The 15,389-nt window shown below is 49.0% G+C and overlaps 1 protein-coding gene across 4 annotated transcripts in view; it reads right to left on the bottom strand.

The window, feature by feature from the left end:
* Positions 1–6: 6 nt before the first annotated feature.
* The window catches only part of Nlgn3 (neuroligin 3), a 19,807-nt gene continuing 4,424 nt past the window's right edge, over positions 7–15,389 (bottom strand). For 2 of the 4 annotated variants that reach the window (XM_010607926.2, XM_010607927.2), the window contains 5 exons: positions 13,773–13,832; positions 12,016–12,165; positions 4,949–5,134; positions 2,159–2,948; positions 7–923 (listed from right to left, as the gene is read on the bottom strand). In XM_010607926.2, the coding sequence (XP_010606228.1) occupies positions 86–923; positions 2,159–2,948; positions 4,949–5,134; positions 12,016–12,165; positions 13,773–13,832 (2,024 nt within the window). In that variant the 3' untranslated portion in view covers positions 7–85. Of the gene's footprint in view, positions 924–2,158; positions 2,949–4,948; positions 5,135–12,015; positions 12,166–13,299; positions 13,446–13,772; positions 13,833–15,389 lie in introns of those variants that run through there. The other 2 variants (XM_033760251.1, XM_010607928.2) reach the window with 2 other exon arrangements.

Genomic DNA, 15,389 nt, shown 5'->3' with positions numbered 1-15,389 from the left:
ACACGTCTGTGTGTGCGTGCCTGTGTGTGGTATGGTGTGTGTGTCGAGGGAGGGACCGGGAGGTGAGCTGTGCTCTGGGCTGGAGCTATACTCGGGTGGTAGAGTGTGAGTGGGGCAGCCCGGTACTGTTGAACCCTGCGGCAAAGGTGTTGTAGGGGTGCAAAGTCTGCACCAGGGAGTTGGGAATCATAGTGATGGTGTTGGGGGTCATGAGTGGGATGTCATCAGGTGAGCGCCGCAGGGTCAGGGTATAGTCGGGCAGTGCAGTGAGGCGCAGTGTGTCGTGGGGGGGACCAGCCTCACACTCGTGGTGAGTGGGGCCCAGCTGTAAAGCTGCCAGCTCCTCCTCAGGAGCAGCTCCCAATTCAGGGGCCCCAGCTCCCCTCTGGGGGCTAGGCTGCCGCAGGGGTTCCTGGCGTCGTTTGTCCTTGCGATAGTAGAGGGCAGCAAAGGCCAGAACATTGAGGAACAAGAGGGAGGCCCCCACAGCGATGGTGACACTTAATTCAGTGGAGTAGTCACGCGGGTTCTCCACCAGGAGAGGCCCTGCATCCTGGTCCCCGTTCCAGGACCCCTGGGCATTCTCGTTGCTGTGGGCAGGGGAGATGGCTGGCCGCTTGGTGCTCCAGGTCTTGCCGTTGGGCCTGCGGGTGATATGGGAGCTGTGGGTGGTATCTGGGGGCGGCACTTTGGTGGTCGTGGATGTGTAGTGGAACATGTCGTGCAAGTTGTACAGGTGGGGCACCAGGTGTTTCCAAAAGGCCACTTTAGTGGCTCGGTAATGATCGCGGACCCTTGGTTTCAGCCCGATGTGAAGGTAGAGCTGGTCCCGGGGATTGTACTTGGACCAGGCTACTTCTTCAAAGCGGTTGGCCTTCGTGTGAATGAACTTGGTGTCCTGGGGAACTGGCTTGTTAGGATCCCTGAAATACCACATGGAAATCTGGGGTCACCACTCTACCTGGATAAAAGAAAGGCCCAGCTACTTTCCTCTCACACCTACCCCTACAAACCTATTCCTGAGTCCAAAAATTCCCACCATTTCCCTATTTTTCAGGGTTCCTCCCTTTGTCCACGGCCCCTTTTCCCCCGGGGTTGGAATTCCTAGTCCCACTATGGACATCATGGAAAGCACACCCTTCTTCTCTATGCTTATCCACTAGGATCAGGCTATTGATGCTTTCTCTCCTCCCATGCTGAGCATCTATCAATCTTTTTTTTTTCTTGTAGTGGGGTTTGAACCCAGTTCCTACACACTGAGTGACTTTTTATTTTTTATTTTGAGACAGGGTCTTGCTAAGTTTCTGAATTATCCAGGCTGAGCTGGAACTTGTGCTCTTCCTGCCTCCGGCTTCCAGCATGCCAGGATTATGGACAGGAGCCTCCACACCCAGATACATCTATCAATCTTTTCAGCTGCCCAGTTTTGCAAAGAGCCCTCTAGAGACTGTTTCTGAAATGTATTTTATTCCTATTTCACTTAGCCTTTGACCAGCTAACCTTGAGTTCCACAATTCTGTCAGTAACTCATACCCTTACTGAGTCCTGATGCTAAGGGAGTTATTTGCTTCAACACAGTTTTTCTTTAGTGGTGCTGAGAATGTGACCCAGGGCCTTGGGCATGTTAAGCAAGTGCTCTACCATTGAGTTACCACCTCTGCTTCCAAGCCCTTCAACACCGACAAAAGTTTTATGGTACTGAGAATTGAATTCAGGGCATTTGCTGTTAACTACATCTGCATTCTTTTTTTTTTTTCGTACCAGGGCTCGAACTCAGAACTCAGGTCCTCACGCTTGTAAGGCAGGCGGCAGAACCACTGAGCTAAATCCCTGGCCCTGAATCCCTTTTTTATACTGTTAAATTTTGAGACAAAGTCTCACTAAGTCACTAAGTTGCTCAGGCTGGGCTTGAATTTGTGATTCTCCTACCTCAGCTTTCCAGAATGCTAGGATTACAGGAGTGTGCCACCATGCCCGGCTCGACAAAATTTTGGAAGGAAATGGCATAAAATCTCAAAAAGAGGAGGCAGGGAGGGGAGTGAAGGGATTAACCAGCAATATTTGGGGAATACTGTGGGAAGGAAGAAGTTAGATAGGGGAGTGGAGGGGAGGACATGCTGGGGTCCCGATGAAGAAAAGAAACCCATTTGCTCCTTACCCAGTCTTGGCAAAGTTGGTCCAATAGGTCATGACAACAGCGCTGAGCATAACATCATTCTTGGAGAAGTTGCAGGGGAAAAGGTCAGTGGGACCTACCATAGGGACACCAAAAACATAGGGTACTTCATCCCCATGAGCTGCATCTGACCAGGCAGGCTTCATGAGACTCTGGCAGTGATGGTAGAAGGCGTAGAAATAAGTAGGTGAACCATAGCGGGCATGTAGATCAGCTGTCACCACTGAGGGCTCCACCCACTGGTGGTCTGTGAAGAGTGCCACTAGTGTTTTACGGCGGGTTTCAGGGTTGTCACGGTCTGCCCAGTCTGTGTACATGAACTTGATAGTTTCTCGCAGGGTGTCTTTACCCTCCGGATAGCCATACAAATTGTCCACAAAGTTAGAGACAGAATAGTCAAAATCGGTGCCAGAGACACCATCCTCAGGGTCTACCACCCCTTCCACAAACTTGAGACCCTCACCCTGGTTGACACCTAGCATGATGTCATAGTTGAGGAACTCGCCCTGTTCCATGAGGATCTCAGGGTCGTCAGGAATGACATCACCATCGATCACAGGCCCAAAAGCCACGTGGTAGCGGGCTGGCTGGATGTCCTGCTCTACCAGTTCCTTGGCACTCTTTTGCCGAAGACAGTCCACCATATCCACAGTATCCAGCACGTTACAGCCCACTTTGTCTGCCAGAAGGCTGGTGTACTTTACTGGTTGGTAGTTCACAGCCCAGCTGGACAGAGCAGAGCCACTCTGGATGATGGCCCTCTGGAAAAGCCCTACAGAAGATAGGTGGCATCAGGTCAGATCTGTCATGTGACATAGGCCGTTACACACCTTATTCCTTTGTCACAGAGGCTGCCCTAAGATTTGAATAGTCTAGGAAGGAGGAAGGAGTCTTCTGACAGGATGACAGGTTAGGACCAGAGAAGGGATTGCTGACCCCCATCCCTGACTAAGCCTCTGCCTGATTCCTCCATTGCCTGCCTGTCCTGGTGTAATGGCTGGTAACTTGGGGGTTAAGGAAATGCCAGGGAAAATTAACCTCTTGGGTCCCAGACATCAGCTTCCTTATCCTCCCCTCTCTTTATCCTCCTCCTCTTGCTTCCTGCCCAGCTGGGCCCAGCTCTGTGCCAGCGCACCACCAGGGAGCTGGCACTCACACCACAAAGGGGTCTTTTTTTTATGAGAAATGAGAAAGGCAGGCAGGGGAGAGCCTCAAATTCTGGGGGTTTCAGGAAGGATCCCAAGGGCAAAGGCCTTGAGGTGTGAAAGCCTGGGCACGTGCCCCCTCAGTCTGTAGTCTCAGCAGAGGCTTTCCTTTTGCTGAAGCTACTGATGCTTCACATCCAGATTTTCCCCTGGCCAAGAGGGAATCAGTCTCCCGGACTCAGAAAGAAGATGATTCTTCCCCCTCTAGGGGGGGAAAAAGGGTGTCATTCTCTCCCTAGCCCGGCATTTCCAAGGAATTTTGGAAATTTGGCCTCAGGCACATGATTCCATTGCTCTAAGAGAAAGGCAGTTTGCATAGGTAGTAGAGAGAGAACACAGATTACTACTGAAGAGAGAGCTTCATTTTTCCAGAGATTATTCTCTATGAGAGAATTTCAGAAAGGCAAAGAGAACAAATCTTTATTTCTCTCTCTTTTCTTTCTTTTTCTGTGTGGTGCTAGGAATCAAAACCAGAATCTTGTGCGTGCCAGTCAAGTCCTCTACCACTGACCTATGTGCCCCAGTCCCCTCTCTCTTTATAGATGCAGATCTTAATCTTCCCTCACCAGAGCAGTCTCTGGAGGAGTAGAGAGAAGTTCTAAGTCAGAGAAGGTGACTCTTCTCTCTCAGAGAGAGACATGTCTTCTTCAAAGACAGGCTGCAAGTCTTCCTGTGAGAATATCACTGACTCATGGGGTTGACTTCAAAGAAAAAAATGTGTCCTCTCTCATAGATTTCCTTACTTCAGAAACAGGCACAGATTTCGGGGAGATCTTTTCTTCATGAGAAGCTCAGCTTTGCATCTCAGAGATAGAATGTTCTCTATAGTTTTGAGATGGAGAGAATAATCCCAGTCAAGTGAAAAAGGGCCCATTCAGCCCCTTGGAAGGATCACTGGCAGAGGGACCCACCACCAAGAGAGAGGCTAAAAAACGAGTCTCCCTTGGGGGTGTTGTACAGCACAGAACAGACTGTAGAAGAAGCCCATCTCACAGTCCAGGGATTCTCACTTCAGAATCATTTCCTGCTCAAGAACATTCCTCCTCTTGTACAGACTTGTTCTTCAGAGACAAAGGCAGACAATGAGTGTTTCTTACACCTAAAAACTAATTTCCACCTTAGATCTTAACTCTGAAGTAACATGACCTTCTCATACTAAAAGATTTCCCCTGCCCACAAAGAACGATTGTTCCTTCAGAGAGAGAGGCACACGATGTGCGGTGTCCCAAACCAGTGATGGAGAACCTTCTAGAGCTTTCAATGATAACAAACAGCCGACTGTAGCATGTGTGCCATAGGTTCGCCACCACTGGTCCCAAATAAAGCTGCCATGTCAGAAGGAGTACCTTGCTCTCTCTGGATGTACATGGGATTCTCTCCTTCCCTCTCTCACATTAGAAGTGCTGCTTCCCCCAGAGAACCACTTGCTTTCCATCTCTCCCTGGGGGGATGGGGGTGGAACTGATTCCCCTGGTTGCTCTTAGGGCATGGAGTTGGGCATCCTGGAATTTGGAAGGCCGGAGAGGCAGCATTTGGCTAGTCCATGTTTTGCCCCAAAGCTACTCACCCTCAGAGTGATGTGACAGTGTGAGGAGGCTGACACAGGATGCGCCGATGCCTGAGCCAAAGACAGTAATACGGCGAGGGTCTCCTCCAAAGAAGGCAATATTCTCACTCACCCAGCGGAGGGCCTGGATTTGGTCAAGGAGTCCATAGTTTCCTTTGGCAGCCTGATCTCCAGTGCTCAGGAAACCTAGATTCAACAAAGGGCATGTGGATAGTGAAGGCAGAAGGATGAAGGGTTTGGGTTAGGATGATAGGCAGGAGTTTTCTTTGTTTCTTTCTTTTTTTTTTTTTTAGACACGGTCTCATTTTGTAGTTCAGGCTGGCTTTGAACTCACTATGTACCCCAGGCAGCCTCACACTCATGGCAATCCTCCTGCCTCAGCCTCCCTAGTACTAGGATTACAGGGATTACAGGCTTGCACCACTATACCTAGCAGGATAGCCATGGGCCACACAGCTCTTCCCACCTTGCTAACATAAACCACTGATCCTTTCTGTGAGGTCCAGCACCACTAAAATAGGCAGGGATGGCTTCCTGCCTCCCACTCATCACCCAGTTTGGAAGGGGAGATCTCCAGATCATTACAAGTGGCTGCCTCCTCCAGGGAGGAGAGTCAAACTGCAGAAACTGCAAATGGTCATAACTTAACATCCTGTGCTCTGACATACTACTATCCAGGGACATGATCTTAACATTTGTGGAAAGAGAAGGGATTTAAAAGTCAGAAAGTCCTTGGCTAGAATCATGGCTCTGTCACATTCTAGCCTCGTGGTCTTGGACAAGGTATTCAAAATCTCTGGGTCATAGTTTCCTCTTCTGCAAAATAGGGATAAAAATATCTCATACTGTTTTAGCAAGGATAAAATGAGCACACACCCAGCAGATTGTAGCTCTACAGTCACTTATTTCTCCTTCCTTCTCTCTCTGAAGTGAAGATTCATCCCCAAAGGCAGCAATCCTCTAAGCTCTCTTTGCCTTTCCTGTACAAATTCATCGATCTCCACGTTTCTGGACCTTGGACGGCCCTTTTACACCCATTCTCAGAGGGGGTCCTCATTTCCTTTCCTCCAAAGCCTAATGAATCAGAAACTCTGGGGGTGGAGCCCGGCAATCTGTATTTTTAACGCGCTTTCCAGGTAATGCTGGTGTTTGCAAAAGTTGAGAAGCCAGTGGGCTAGACCATCTTTTTCAACTGGTGGAAAAATGAGGAAGTCAGGGCTGAGTGTAACCATGTAACCTCAGTAACAGGTTTTCCTGCCCACCCACAGGGATTTGCTGCTGAGGAGATGTGTCACCATGGAGACTACCTCCCACCCACCTGCTGGGATTTGCTGCCTTGGAGACTTGTTGTCATGGAGACTACCTTCCCGCCCACCTGCTGGCTATCCCACAGAGATGTCCTATACCCCTCCCCATTTTAGACTGATCCTCCTGCCTTATTTCATCTCTCTTCTCTGTCCTTAGCTTCCTTGGAAGGTTATATCTTCTCCTAGGCTAGGCTTTTGGAAGAGTTCTTTACTGGTGGGTAACTGCAGTGCTCCTACACATTGGAAACCAACATTTGGGTCAGTATTTATTGACTCCACAGTTGAAAGGCTCATTCACAGTACCTGGAATCAACTTGGAGTGAGGTCATATTGGAGAAGTTGTCCTCAGCTCACAGAGAGCTTCCTGGTGGTCTGGCAGTACATTGGCAAGGACAGAATTTAGACTCAAGCAGGCAAAGGACCTCATCACTGTCTTTCTTGAATCCTTTTCTACCTAGCTTCTGCAGAAGAGCTCGTCCTACCTTCTTTAACTATGTCATTAATTTAGCTTTGATACAATTAAGTGTGGGAAGTACTTAGCTATTCCTCCTAAGACCTAGTCACAAGTTCTCCCTGGCTCTGGATTCCAGATGAGGAAAGGAGGAAAAATTAGGGAAAACCTGAACGAGAGTGAACCAAGGAGCTTTTGTTACTCCAGACAAAGGAACCAGCTTCTCCTCCACCTGGCCCATTCAGAAACTGAACCTGCTGCTGCCAGTCTTAACTATGCTGACCAAGACCCAGTTCAGCTGCCCAAGCCTTGAGACCCTCTGGTAAAAATCGTGATGCATGTCTGTTAGTTTTCTTTTCTCCTCTTTCCCTCCCTCTTTTCATATTCTCTTTTCCTTTTCTCTCATAGAAGACTTGCCTTCAGTCTTTGCCAAGGCTCCAGTGGAATGTGTCAAATATGTCTGTCCTAATTCCCAGGAAAAGCATGCAGTTGTATGTAGTAGGTTTCTTCACCATGAACTTGGACCATGTCCTGGGTTAGGAACAAAAGCCCTTCCTACTCCCTGTAGTCCTGGGAGCCTCCAGAGAAGGGGCACCGAAGCATGTGGACGGTGCCATGCCAGTGAGCCCTAATACAAGAGTCCTGCCTCAAGCACTGTATCCAACAGGCTCGGGAAGATAACTGCAGTGAAACATGACCGACCTGGAGCACACGAAACACGGTGGTCTGGGAGAGCAGTCACTGGTATCTCAGCCATCCCTGGAAACTATTTGAGAAGCGAGGCTGGAATATCCAACTCTGTCAACTGTCAGAATAAATCTGAACCAGTCTCCCTGGGCCCAAGTTTATACTGCAGTACATGGTAAGCTGCTTGTCAAGGGAAGATGAGGGAATCTGGCAGATTATATCAAAACCAGATATTTGTGTCATTCAAGGTTTGATGTTTACCAGGTTTTCAGTTTGCCTGGAGGTTATCTGAGGAAGGAGGTAGGCTCAAATTAATTCTGGAATCTGGAATAAAACTTGGCAAGCCCCTACTTCTTTAGCCTCAGGAATATCCACATCCTATATCCTGCTGAAATCATTTTCTTTTGTTGGCCCCAAGCCCAGTGGGGGCTTCTCAGTCCCCAGCTCAAAGGGGATCCATGAATTAGCCTGCGATATTCTCAACATACTTGAATCAGCCAAGATGTCTAGAGAAGCACCTTTGAGAGAAATGTTTGTTTGGGCTCAGGAGAAGCTGGGAAAGAGGGAGGGTAAATGGATGTATGTGATTGGGGTTCCATATTGGTACCAATCCTGGCATGCTTTGGGAAACAAAACAATAAAGCCTCCACTACACAGCAAAATCCCCAAGTGTCAGGGACAAATCATGTTCTACATCTCGTGCCGAGAGACAAAAACATCTTGCATGTGCCTAGAATGCAATCATTGGCTTATTGATTATATTTGTGTTTCAGACCAGGAACTTCAGGGCACACAGGAAATGATGGGGAACTTCTGTCCAAATCTCAATTCTGAATGCGGGATAATATTAACTGGCTCATAAGCCCAAAGTGTAATTTGCTGTTCTGATTATTTCCATGTGAGGAGATTGTAAAGTGGGATTTTTTAGCCTGAGTTTCATGGGTGAGCTTCAGGGAGACACGTGAAATAATTTCTATAAGTATGGGAATGCATTATTGAGAGTCTATAGCTTTCACCAGAATCTCTGAAGAGTCCATGACCCCCCAGAAGGTTAAGAACTTCTCACAGAGAGGCTTAAGGAATCCAGCAGCCAAAGGGTTGTGGAGTAATCATCAAGTAGGATACCACATGGATTGCTTGCCAGCACTAGCTTCTGTGCAGCCCACAGCTCTCAACTGATACTCTGGAGGCCTTGAATCCTAGTGAAATCCTGTCTCTTCTTAAATCCTATGTGTCTGTTCTTCCTCCTCTCTGTTTCATTTTTCCCATGTTGTGCCCATCCTCTTTTCTCTCCCAGGTTCTTTTCTTCTCTTCTTTATTTGCTCCTCTTGTCCTCTCACCTATTCTGTCTTTTCCTCCATTCCCAGTTGGTCTGCTAATATGGGGCTGAAACACATTGTTAGTATTCTCTGTGCATTCCAATAAATCTGATAGGATGGAGCTGTGTGTTTATAATTTGTAAAAGCAGTTGAATGGATATTTTCTATCACTCTAAGAAAAGAAATTAGCAAAATTGCTTTCAACCATCAAATATCATGAGTCTCTGCGTATCTGTATGTGATTTAGTCTGTACATTTATCACTGTTTAGGAATTGTGCAGCCCTACTATACACATTTACAGCCGCCTTCATGATGTCATGCCATTCAGCTCCCTTTCTCATCAGGAAAGAACTTACAAGAGGTTTTCCACAGTTATCTGAGGCAATGCAGGGAGACAGGAGCACGGACAGAACTATGAGATTCAAAGTTCACCAGACTGTGGAGAGGCCAAAAAGTGCCCTGTACTCCACACCTGGTGTCCTAGGAGCCACCAAAGGAGACACAAACTCCGCTTTTTTCAGGGAATATAATTTTTTCAGCCCAAACCTCAAATAGTATTTTCCTATCACACATAGTAATAAGGGTAAATCAACAGCAGATCACCATTCCGTGCATACAACCACATCCAGAAGTGAAATGTAGCACCAGGGCCTCTGCGATTGGAACTGGCACAGCAAGAGTCAAGAGTAAATTAAAATAAGATCTTTCCCCCTAAGTGGCTGTGGAATAAACCAGGCTTAATAGCCACCAGGCCCGTAAACAGCCTAGACCCCACTAGAACTCTGAGGACACACACCCTCTAGATAAGCAGGGGGCTTCTTCATGCAAGTACAGGGATGTGGAGCTTGGGTAAACACATGAAAGAGCACTTGTTTACCTCAAAACCTTGGCCGCAATAAAGCACTGGTGGTCATCAAGGAAGGTACAGGGTAGAGGGACAGCCTGAATCACTCTAACAAGCATGTGCATAGTAGAGTATGTGGGGGGAAGCGTGTATGGGAGTATCTGAAAAAAAAATTAGAAGCCAGGAGTGGTGGTGCATGCCTAAAACCTTAGCACTCCGGAGGCTGAAGCAGGAGGATCATGAATTCAAAGCTAGCCTGGGGCACATAGCAAGTTCAAAGCTAGCTTGGACTATGTAGTGAGACCCTGTCTTAAAAACAAACAAAGCATTTGGGAAGTGTGTATGCACAGGAGTACGTATATATAATGATAATGAGGTGGGAATGAATGGGGATACATGTGTGGAGGGAAAAGGAATGCGCACATGTATATATGGGGTGCGCAAATATAGGAGGGTAGGAGGGGCATGGGCGCATGCATGCGAGGCGCACACACACACGTGTGTGTGTTAGATGTTCTAGGTACATGGGTGTGTATGTGGGAGGAGGATGTGTATGCACACATGTATGTGTGCATGCATGTAGGGCCTATGGATGTTTATATGTGGGGGAAAATATAATTGTAGTGGATGGGATGATTGCAGAAGTGGAAGTAGAAACGTGGTGTTATGTGTGGAGTATCTGTGATATGGGGGGATCACATAGACATGGGTAAGGGTGTATGCATGTGGAGCAGACTATTGGTTTGTGCTTACATGAGGAAGGTGAGGGTCAGATGTGTATATATGTGCACCATGTGGGTGTGCGGAGTAAAAACAGAAGTGGGATGTGTAGGAGGATATGAGTGTGTGCATGTTGGTGGTGGAAGGAATATCTGTGTGCACTTAAAGTATATGCGGGCCGGGGATTTAGCTCAGCGGTTCCGCCACCTGCCTGGCAAGCACAAGGACCTGAGTTCGATCTCCGGTACAAAAAAAGAGAAATAAATAAAATAAAGTATATGAGGGCTGGGGATTTAGCTCAGTGGTGCCGCACCTACCTCGCAAGTGCAAGGTCCTGAATTCGATCCCTGGTACCAAAAATAAATAAATAAATAAATAAATAAATAAAATAAAACAAAGTATATGGAGTATTTGCCTGGCATGGTGGCGCACACCTGTAATCCCAGCACTCAGGAGGCTGAGGCAGGAGGATCGCCGTGAGTTCAAGTCCAGCCTGGGCTACATAGTGAGCTCAAGGCCAGCCTGGACTACATAGCAAGACCCTGTCTTTACCATCCCCTATAAAAGTATATGGAGTTTTGGTGTGGATGCGCAGGGTGTAGGTCTTTGTGTGAAGTGTAAACATGGGGCAGACAGAAGTGTGAGTGTGGGCATGTGTGGTGTAGATGGGAGTAAATGTGGATAGAGAAGTGTGAGGAGAAGTATGGGAGAATTGTATGTGTGTACGGAAGGTGAGAGGAGTCTGTGTGGATGTGGAATGTATAGTGTGGGTATGTAGAAATGCGTATTGTGGAGCTAGGCATGGTGGCGCATGCCTGTAATTGCAGCTCTCCGGAGGCTGAGGCAGGAGGATCACCACAAGTTTGAGGCCAGCGTGGGCTACACAGTGAGTTCAAGGACAGCTTGAACCACATGGCGAGACTCTGTCTTCAAAAAAAAAAAAAATGTGTGTGGTAGAGACTATGTGTGAAGTGTATATGGAGTGGTGGGAGAGAATGTGTTCATGTACAAGGAGGTCTGTGGATGTGGATGGATATAAAACTATATGCATGTATGTTTTGTGAGTGAGAAATGCCTATATGTACAGGGGTGGACAGAGCAGGGGGTGTGTGGTCAGACGTGAGGGTACATTAGCATATAGACATGGAGTGGACTGGAAGGAATGTCTGTGTATGTATGTATATGGGGCTTTTTATATTGGGGATTTGAACCCACAGCCTCATGCATGCTACGCAAGTGCTCTTCCACTGACCTACATCCTTAAATCATTTTTATTTTATTTTGAGGCAGAGTCTCAGTAAGTTGCCCAAGAAGGCCTTGATTCTGCGATCCTTTTGCCTTGGCCTCCTGCATATCTGGGATCCCCATAGTATCCCCATAGTAGCACTGTATGGGGTATTTAGGAATTTGGAGCTGGGTGGATAGGAATGAAAATAAGACACTAGAAAATTAATGAACTCCACAAAACTCAGCCAAGCCCCCCTCCCCCCAAAAAAGCCTGGGAGACTTGGCTTGAAGTTTGAATTGGATTTCCAGTGGCATCTAATATGCCAAGATAGAACCTGGGGATATAAGAGGTGCCCGTAGCACTTGGGTCGTGGTCATAGGATAACAACATTTTCACTATGGTCATTAACATCAGCCGGAGAATACAAATAGCCGATTTTGAACTCCCTAGGATTCTTTCTTGCCCCTTGAGAAGCCAGCCTTCCCTTTAGGTACCTGCAGGGAACCATACCTAGCACCCCAACCCGATAGTTGAGGGTGATGACGATGACATTGCCATAACTGGCGAGGACGCTGCCATCAATCATGTTGCCTGTCCCTTCCATGTAAGAGCCTCCATGGATGTAGACCATGACGGGCTTAGCACCACTGTCCCGGATGTCTGCAAGGAGAAGGGGTGAGACACAGGCTGGATAGAATGCCCTTCCTCCCCCACCCCCACCAGCCCGGGGGGGGTGTGGGCAGCAAAGCTATCCCAGGTGCCAGGACACACCATCACCATTGTGGAGGGCAGGGCTCATGGGTTGTTTAGCCCAGAGCTCAAGCATGGGCCAGAGATAGTTGAACTTCGGTGATGTTTTCAAAGATTCAGATTTTTAATGCCTCCCAAATAAAGGTACCCTGGCATGCCAGGTACAGCTAGGCCTAGATGGGTTGTGGTCGGGCTTTGGTGGTGGGGTAGTAGGAAGAGGAAGGGCTTGTCTTTTAGCTGTATCCAACGAGTCCCTGCCCTGGGCATCCAGGAGTCCTGGGACCTGACATGGCTTTAGAGAGCAGGGGCTGGGGAGCCCTGAAACCCCCAAACTAGACCAGTTACATGGAAAAACAGCCACTGGCAGCTGCTGGCCCCCCAGTGCAGACAGAGACAAGAGGGGTGGGAATAAGATGTGGCACAGGGAGAGAACAAGGAAGGATGTGAGGAAAAAGTGAATGGCAGGGATGGGGTGGGAGGCATCTTATTGACATGGTTTTTCAGCCACATGCCCATTTACCCCACTCTCCCTGGGCAGACTTAACTGGAAACACTGGGGATGGGGCAGAACTAAGGAGAGCCTGCACCCTGTCACCATTAGATGAAAATGGAGCCCCCCGAGAGGCCATTCAACCAGGGCCCATCAAATGGCTTCTCCCAGGCCCACAGCATGGTGTCAGTCCTGGGGCAGTCAAGAAAAGGCTCCAGGCCTTACCGCCTCTGCCTGTAGCCTGTTGGGTTGTGAGCTGGACCAACACTCTCTGCCACACCACACAGTCCTACCCGTCACCAGTGGGTCCCTCTGAGCTGTCTGGCCCTTCCACTGGTGAAGGGACAGGACCAGGGTGCAGAGGTAGACTGGAATGCTCTCTGCTGCAGAACGAACGAACCTGTTACCCCAAGGAGGACGGCTGATCCGATCATTGCCCAGGGATCTTATGACATCTACTGACAACTGTGGTGTCCTGGCCTCAGCCTGGTGTGTTAGCCATAGTCTTTCTGGTCCTGCCCTGAACCTACTGCAGCCCCGAGCTCGGTGATCACCTCTCGCTTTCTGGGAGAAGACTGGGGATGTTCAAGCCCCTTTTGTTGTCTTGTTCCTCAGGAGCCATCCCGCTGGACCTCGCTCCCAGAATAGGCTCCCTGTGAGACGCAGGGCTCTCCTCCATGAATCACCAGTGTCTGCTCACCATCCAATGTCCTTTGTGTCACTCCTCAGCCTCCCCCTTGCTCACCATTCTCCCTGCTGCTCACAGAAGATGGGGGAGGGTGAAGGGCAGGGTGAGGAAGATGCCCTCCTCCTGGCTCTGCTTGTGGTCCCCTGCTCCTGCCAGCCGTGTCTATCACCCCGGAGCTCCCAGGGGCCAACGAGGCCAAAGACGGAGGCTCAGCAGCCTTGTACAGGAACAGAAACACACCAACGGACGGACAGACAGACAGACGGGGCTTCTCCCCATTGAGAAGGGGAGGGGCTCTGTGCCATGCACCAGCCGCCGCGCCCTGCAGCCCCCAAATACCTTCATCTTCATCCCCGTCATTATCCGCTAAGTCCTCGCCCTGTTTCTTAGCTCCGGATCCTGGGGACCAGACACGGGGAGACACAACAGCACAGAACAGAGAACAAAACAGAGAGAGAATTCAAAAACAGCATGACTGCAGTGTGGCCCAGCAAGCCAGCTCTGGGCCTGGGCCCAGGACAGGCAGGAGGGATGGCAAGAACTGAGGGAATGGGTGGGCTGAGGCCCAGACCTTAATCAGGATGATGGTGGCGCAGGCCTCTGCTGTGCTGGCCTCCCTGCACCTTCCTGCCCCGCCTCCCTGTCCCCAACAGCCCCTCTCAACCAACTCCCTTCCCAGATAGGAAGGGGGTCACAGCAGGTGGGCCAGGGCACAGAGCCAGAGACCCACTCAGGGAAGGATTCATTCTGGGAGGAAGGGGCTTCACATATGTACACAGGCATGTAGAGCTGGAGAGCAAGGGCAGGTACTGAAGATGAAGGTGACATTGCCAGCACTCATGGTTATCAATGTGTACCAGGGACACCAGGCCTGAGCTACCAGGGTCCAGCGGGCAGGCTCAAGCTGGGCCTCAGCTGACTCTGATTCCCACAGGAGAAAATGCAAGATGAAGCTTTCCCTCCGGCCTTGCTCACTGGGGTCCCCTGCCCTGGTTAATGGCAATGGGATTCCTGTGGGCAGTCTTGAGAGCAGCAAGCATTGCTCAGTGATGTAGAGAGAGCCAGAAGACGGAGGGAGGGACGGAGGGAAGAAAGCAAGAGAGAAAAGAGTAAAGGGAGAGAGAGAGAGAGGGAGGAAGAGGGAGGGAGGGAGAGAGAGAGGAAGAAGAAAACTGAGATAAAAATGATAATTAGTTCCTACCATATACTGAATATTTACCATGTGCCAGACACTCCACTACTTTTTGCCATATTGATTCCTACACCCCAATAAGATAGGTACTATCCTTATTCCTGTTTCGTTGATGGGGAAACTGTGGTTCAGAGAGGTAAAGTGACTTGCTTCACATCACACAGCCAGGAAATGCTACAGGCAAGATTCAAACCCAGGTCTGCTTGACTCCATAGCCTATGGTCTTTCCACTGCACCATGCCGCCTTTTGGAGATGAGGGAAAGGGAAGACATAGATGAGGAAAGAGGTGGAGTGTGGGAGGGGAGGGGAGGAGAGAAGATAAGAGACTAGAAGAGACCAGAAGGAAGAAGAGACATTTAAGACCTGGGTGGGCTGGCACCAATTCTCCTTCCTGTTCTAAGGAGACAAGAAGTGTGTCCTGGAATGAATGTGGAGAGAAAGGACTTACTGCCTGCATGCTGGCCAGTGTGTGGAAACTGAGGTATTTCTGCTGGTAGCCCAGGGTGTTCCCTCTTGTGTCTCTGATACAAAATACCCTTAATCTGCAGGAAGCAAATAGCCCTCGTTCTCAGCTAGTCTGGTCTGAGTTCTGGTGACTAGATTTCCTTATGGTTATTAATCAAAACAGAAACCATCTTCACATTATAAAATGGCTTTTCAGAAAGAAAAAAAAAAAGGCTTTTCAGGGCCAGGGATTTAGCTCAGTGGAACCATGCCCGCCTTGCAAGCACAAGGTCCTGAGTTCAATCCTGGCTGGAAAAAA

The sequence above is a fragment of the Fukomys damarensis genome, unplaced genomic scaffold (assembly GCF_012274545.1).
Source record: "Fukomys damarensis isolate Sample0158 unplaced genomic scaffold, DMR_v1.0_HiC HiC_scaffold_39, whole genome shotgun sequence".
NCBI classification, from domain to species: domain Eukaryota; kingdom Metazoa; phylum Chordata; class Mammalia; order Rodentia; family Bathyergidae; genus Fukomys; species Fukomys damarensis.
Note: the sequence above shows the minus strand (reverse complement) of the source record. Positions and strands in the feature narration are given on the sequence as shown.